The sequence below is a fragment of the Protomyctophum parallelum genome (genome assembly GCF_964188405.1).
Source record: "Protomyctophum parallelum genome assembly, chromosome: 11".
Taxonomy (NCBI): domain Eukaryota; kingdom Metazoa; phylum Chordata; class Actinopteri; order Myctophiformes; family Myctophidae; genus Protomyctophum; species Protomyctophum parallelum.
Genome location: NC_139707.1, coordinates 17,980,760 through 17,986,759, shown reverse-complemented (window position 1 = coordinate 17,986,759; position 6,000 = coordinate 17,980,760). Strand labels below are relative to the sequence as shown.

General features: G+C 43.2%; 1 protein-coding gene across 3 annotated transcripts in view; it reads left to right on the top strand.

Moving 5' to 3' along the window:
• uggt2 (UDP-glucose glycoprotein glucosyltransferase 2) overlaps positions 1 to 6,000 on the top strand; it is a 59,654-nt gene that overhangs the window by 26,029 nt on the left and 27,625 nt on the right. For all 3 annotated transcript variants that reach the window (XM_083777409.1, XM_083777411.1, XM_083777410.1), the window contains exons 23-25: positions 1,925 to 2,056; positions 3,877 to 4,007; positions 5,524 to 5,619. In XM_083777409.1, the coding sequence (XP_083633535.1) occupies positions 1,925 to 2,056; positions 3,877 to 4,007; positions 5,524 to 5,619 (359 nt within the window). The remainder of the gene's footprint in view (positions 1 to 1,924; positions 2,057 to 3,876; positions 4,008 to 5,523; positions 5,620 to 6,000) is intronic.

The window sequence follows — 6,000 nt, the reverse complement described above, 5'->3', positions numbered from 1 at the left end:
CATTGTTGTCACTGCATGTGCGGAGCCCCCCCAATATTAGTCTGATTATTATTTAAGTAACGTGTATTTTTGTGTGTCACAACATCGCGCTCGCGTCCGTTGTTTGTGTTCGTTTCCGACGTTCTGTGTGGTTCAATGACTTTGTTTTTTTGTGGCTTTGCATTGGCTGCACTGCGCAATTTCAGCCACGTTACGTTTGGTTTGAAGTTATATTGAGTGACGTTCGAACATTGCAAACGTGTCAAATAACTACTATGCGCCAGTGTAGTTCCCCGTCAACCTGTGACTGTGATCATGCTTCTCGGCGGCGTTGCTCTGCACTGTCTGTCTGCAGCCTGTGTGGCTGCCAGGGATATTTTCCTCTCCCCTTCCCATTGCCCAGAGGCCGCTTTGCCGTCGATCTTGTCGACTAGGTTGCGCAAAGTCGCTTACATTTCATGAGCGTTGTTAGGTCAGGTTTCACCTGACAAAAAAAAAAAGGACACAGTGAGGAGGGAGGGCACGGTGGCACAGTCTAGGGGGGGCGGGCGGCTACGCTCCGGTTCAGTCTCTATCCTTTTATTACTCTATGGCTTGGAATCCTCATACATAGAAGGAAGCATGAGGTCAGTCCGCTGCCCCCCCAGGTTGGCAGTGGAAGTGTAGTGCCCAGGATTACATTAGATAATTGACACTGGGTGAAAAAATGGGTTGCAAATCGTGGGATAAAAATGAAAGTTGAAAAAGAAAAGTGTTGGTGTATACCTGGTCCCCAGAGATGACTAGCCAAGCTGCTGCTTTCTGTTCATGGCTGTGTGATTCAGTTGTGCCCGACCAAGCCTGGCCATCACTGTCCTGATCATGGCAGTTTTACAACCACAGGTGCTTTCATCAGTACGTACTCTGTCTCCAGTGCCAGCATATGGCACCAGCCCACACAGCATTGCACATATCAAACATCGTCCCATCGGTTTGATCAGCTGAACAGAAAGCCCCATGTCTGCCCTCATTAGTGACAAAAAATAGCCAATGTGCCACCAGCTACAATATGGATAATGACTCTGTCACATAGCCCCATGTCTGGGTCTGACCACGGCGAAGCAGCCTTGAATTATACCCCTCTCTTTAACTATAGGAGAGATTTGAGCTTCAAATGGCGGTGGAAATATAGGTAGGCGGTGGCTGTGTGAGTTGGGACCTGAGTCGGGGATGTGAGTTTATTATTGGCTGCCAGACAGTCTTGCTGACAGAGTTGTGCTGACATTATTGGTATTTCACCTGTTCTCCTGAGGAGAGAAATGCTGGAGAAACTAATAACCTCCACAAACCTTCTCACTCCCACGCCTGATTTGTTATAGACAAAATGGCCAAAGTTTAACCCATTTTGACCTGAGATCAGATTCTAAAAATGTCTTCTACATCCTGACAGTTTTCTGAAAAAGCTGTTTCTCAGTGGTTCTTTGATTTAAAAAAAATAGCAGACCTAGCGCGCGCCACTCGTACGAGCTTGTAGATCTGCTATTTTTCAATAGCTAAAGCATAACATAATGCTAAACACCAAAAGGGGTTCCCGCCCAAAATGTGTTAATTAAAAGTTTGTTAGATTAATTACAAATTGATCTTTAATTTTCATGTACTGTATGTGCATTGCTGACAGCTCGATGCTCTGACTGAAATATTTATGTTTGAAAATCATAATGATTGCTCTGACACAGGGCTTTAATGATCCTGCAAATAACGGAGGGATTTCTCACCACGCATACATCATACTTCATGTCAATAGTTACTCAGATTGTATTTTGGATAGTCAGGAAGGGGAGCGATGTCCTTGAGTGGTAGCCTGTCCTATCATATATCATATTGCCTTCAGACATGATTTGGCGATGCCACTCAATCCATAACATCCTAAACAAACCGTTGTTGCTCGACCGTATACACTATACAGGGGATGGACCAAGATGCCTTTGAAAAGAAGTTCAACACGATGGAGGTGGATTTTATCTGCAGTCAGCAGCTGTTCTGTCGAGACATCCTGAAGCTGGGTCCTGGACAGAGGGCAGTGGTCAGCAACGGCAGGGTGAGTCCAGCCCTCCTTCTCCTGTTATAAATCAGTTCAAAAAAGGACAGCGACTTCAGGTAACAACAAACCATCACGTCCCAGTTGTCCAAGAGAGTACTACACACACACACCTCCAAATACCGTAGGTGTTTAAAGATAGGATATTCACACAGTTTTCAAATGACCACGCCCTTTTTTAAATTACCGCCACTTAAAACATGCCTCTATCTTCTAAACAGCTGGAGCTACAGATGTTCTGAGATGCTCAAAATGTTCAGAATACTCATGTTTGAATACTCAATAGACTATATGCACACGGCGGTCATCTGCGTACCACCTGTTTGAATTTGCAATTAATGCAGGATGCAGCAGGAATAGGATGTTGCGTTACTGAAAGGGAGCGCTTCCAAACTCCAACACTTACCAAAAATCACTTGCAAGGAATTTCTTGACATAAAGTAGCTCATATTATGTCTTTGGTGGATTTTTATGAAATGCTTTGCAGATAGAAAGAGCATCATTCAAGCTTTTACAGCTGCAATGTTGGCGAGTTTGACATTAATACAATTAGATAGGACTTTGTCTGTTTAAATGTATGGGCGGTCAATGGCAAATTGTGGCTAGTTTCCACCCTGCCATTAACTTGTGGAAAGATGACCGCCGTGTGCATATGGTGGAGTATTCAAAAGTATTCTGAACATTTTGAGCATCTCAGGAAATCTGTCGTACAAATAGTTTAGAAGATAGAGCCATGTTTGAAGTAGTTGTCTGGTGTGGTCATTTCCGGGTATTTCGCCCCAGGTAGAGAATTTTTCACAGTTCCTAAGTTGTTCGCAGCGGTCATATTAGCCCAGAACAGTTGAGATATTCTCAGCTAAATGAAGTGCATACATATCTTAGCCAGGTCCTGGAGTAAAAAGATAAATGTTACGTCTCCCCTGGACACAAACATAACAAAGAATAGGTTATGAATTAACCAATTAACACTGTTTTTGAAAAATAATAATAATAATAATTCAGAATTTATTTTGAATGTTTTTGAGAATTTCTGAAAATCCTTTTGAAAGTGGAAAGTTTGGAAATACACTTTAGAAGCATTGAGAAGTATATCTGCACACTGTAGTGTGAAGATATAGGTACTTAAAGCACTATGTAATTTTTATTCTCATGGTTTCACTTTATAGATTATTCTAAGCTGCTGCATTTAGGAGTGGTTTCCTTTCTGTGTTCTTGTCAGCATGCCAACTGTTTCCCAAAGGTCACAAGTAGTGTGAATGCAATTCACGCCATTCACTTCATTTGTGCGTGCATGTGTGCGAGAAGGTCGTGTGTGTAGTGCCTGCGTGTGTGAGTAGAGTATGCGCATGTGTGTTCACCAAGTGTATATCGTGTGCGCGTTATCACTGTAGAGAGCTGATGACTGATGTCTCAGCAGCAGCAGTGCTGACAACGACAGATGAAGAGGCCAACCCCTGAGATGGCAGTAACAATTAATATCATTTTACATTCCGCTGCAGCGCTGACAGTCGGCCGAGGACACTCTCCTCCCAAAAGAAGAGGAGGAGTAGAGTTGGAGAAACTGAATCCACAAAAACTCTAAACAATGTCCTTCAAATGAATGGTGATATATACTTTGAAGTGTGCCGGTGTTGCACACTGAAAATCTATTGGAGCTTGATGATTTGCTATTTACGGCACACGTGTGTGACACGTGCGTAACAAAGTATAAATCAGGCATTGGGCTCAAAACCTCCCTGACAAATGGCAAATAAATAATACAAGTCGATGTGAGATTCTGAATCTTCTTGTCCCATTTGTGTTTATCTCCTCCATGTTAGATCCTCGGGCCATTTGAAGAGCAGGAGGAATTCACTGTGGAGGATTTCCATTTGTTAGAGAAGATTACACTGAGCACCTCAGCAGAGAAAGTCAAAGTCAAAGTCAAACAGATGGGGATGAAGGCAAAACAGTATGTTTTATTTCCTCTGTCTCATCGATTTTTCAGCTGGGCTGTCTGTCCATGTCTTGCTTCCTCTAACGTTTGTGGTTGTCATTACACCATTATGTGATAATTACTGGCCTCTAGTTTGAAGGTGGTAACTGTTAAGGATGATTTATACCTGTATTACCTGTTACGTTAGTATGAATTAGGCAATAATGTTCATCAAAGCACCGTTCGCAAGTTTGACACACAGCAGTAGTTCTAGGTGGGGCTAATGAAAAAGGACAACCCACCTCTAGAACAGGGGTTCTCAACGTTTTTGGCTGGGGACCCCTGGAAAGGCTTTGGCCATGTCTCACGTCCACCTCCCCGCCCCCCCTCCCCACCCCAATACAAATTGACTGCTACAATAACCTTAATAATAGAGATATAATCATTAAGGAAAGTTTATGCATGTACTATGTAAACTCTTAATTCTGGGGGGGGGGGGGGGGTTCAAGACCCCCGGGATGTGAACCCCTGCTCTAGAACACTGGCCTGGATTGCATTTTACATTGGCATTTATTTTTGGTCTGTGTCTTTTTTGGGGGAGTCCTGTTAGTGTCACTCTGAACTCTCTGAACACGGTACGTGTTGTTTTCAAACTTAGTGGTGAAAGTGGTGATTTCTCTAGAGTAGTTGTTCTCAAACTGGTGTTCAAGCGATTTTGTGACAACGCAGTACTATTGCAATGTATACAGCTATATAAAAAGTCATACATTATATTTTAATTCACTACTAGTCCATACCAGCCAATGTGCACAGCCAAAACCTAGAACCATTCATACGCTGGTGCAGCAGCGTCAACTTTAGGAGTGCTTGAGAGCTAAAGCACCCACTGACACAATAGATGGCCAAATGGCACCCACTGATCTGAAGGCTGAAGCTCCCCTCCCCCTGGTAATTTTGTCACGTAGTCACACACCTTTAAGGCTACAAACTAAGTGTTTTGTAGCCTTTGCTCTAAAGCTGTGGAGCTGGGTGCTCCACTCCATAGGCGGCGGGTATGTAAGGCTAGGCAAGGCTTAGCCTTCCCAAAAATGATGCTACTTTTTTCAGACTACTTTTACTTTAATTCAAAGCTAGATGCAGTGGCTATAATTGGGTCAAGGATCTTGCTTTCGTGAGCAATGGTGTACGAGATTGGTAATAAATTGGTCAAATCATAATATGTAACTCATTTTTAGACCATCTGGGGGAAATAAATAAATAAATCTGCGGCGCAGAGTTCCCCCCCGACGCAATTCGGGGGAGGGGTGGTGGGCGGTGCGCACCCACTGCCGTTTTGGCACTGCACTGTGGCGACATGGGCATAAGGGCTACGCTTGCATGCGGGCCCTTTGTCTGAGACAAATTTCTTCCTCGGGAGACAAATAATAAAGAACCTTGAAGAACTCTCCGCGGCTGCGCTGGTGAAGAGCGTGATCTATCGTGAACCACATTTTGTGGTACATATTAAGTATCATATGTGATTAACTGACCATGTTGCACGCTTCTGCCCCAGAGCCAGTGATTTAGTCATGAAGGTTGATGCCCTCCTCACTGCAGCCCCCAAAGGAGAGACTAGAAGGGACATTCACTTTGTCAAAGACAGCCACAGGTGAGGAATGGCGCTTTCGCTACTTGCTTATCATCGCTGTCGGGTGGAAAGCTTTATTTTCAAAACCTTTACTTTTCAGGAAATGGGGGGAGGGGGGGGGGGGGGATCTTGGATTCCATTGAATGCAGTGTAGTTATTATTTATTCATTAGCTCTTAATACTTTTCATTGGTTCAACATTTATAGAAGCGACAAACAGACATAAATACTTGCATTTAAAAACCTGGCGAACTTATTTTGGGCATGTCATTATCAGCAAAAAAAACAAACATAGCTTTTAAATAACTGACTTATGTAACTTAGATAGCATTTTATGTAGACACCACTATATAGTATGCATAGTTTCATTATATACCTGTTGATATTCCGCTGTTACGTTCTT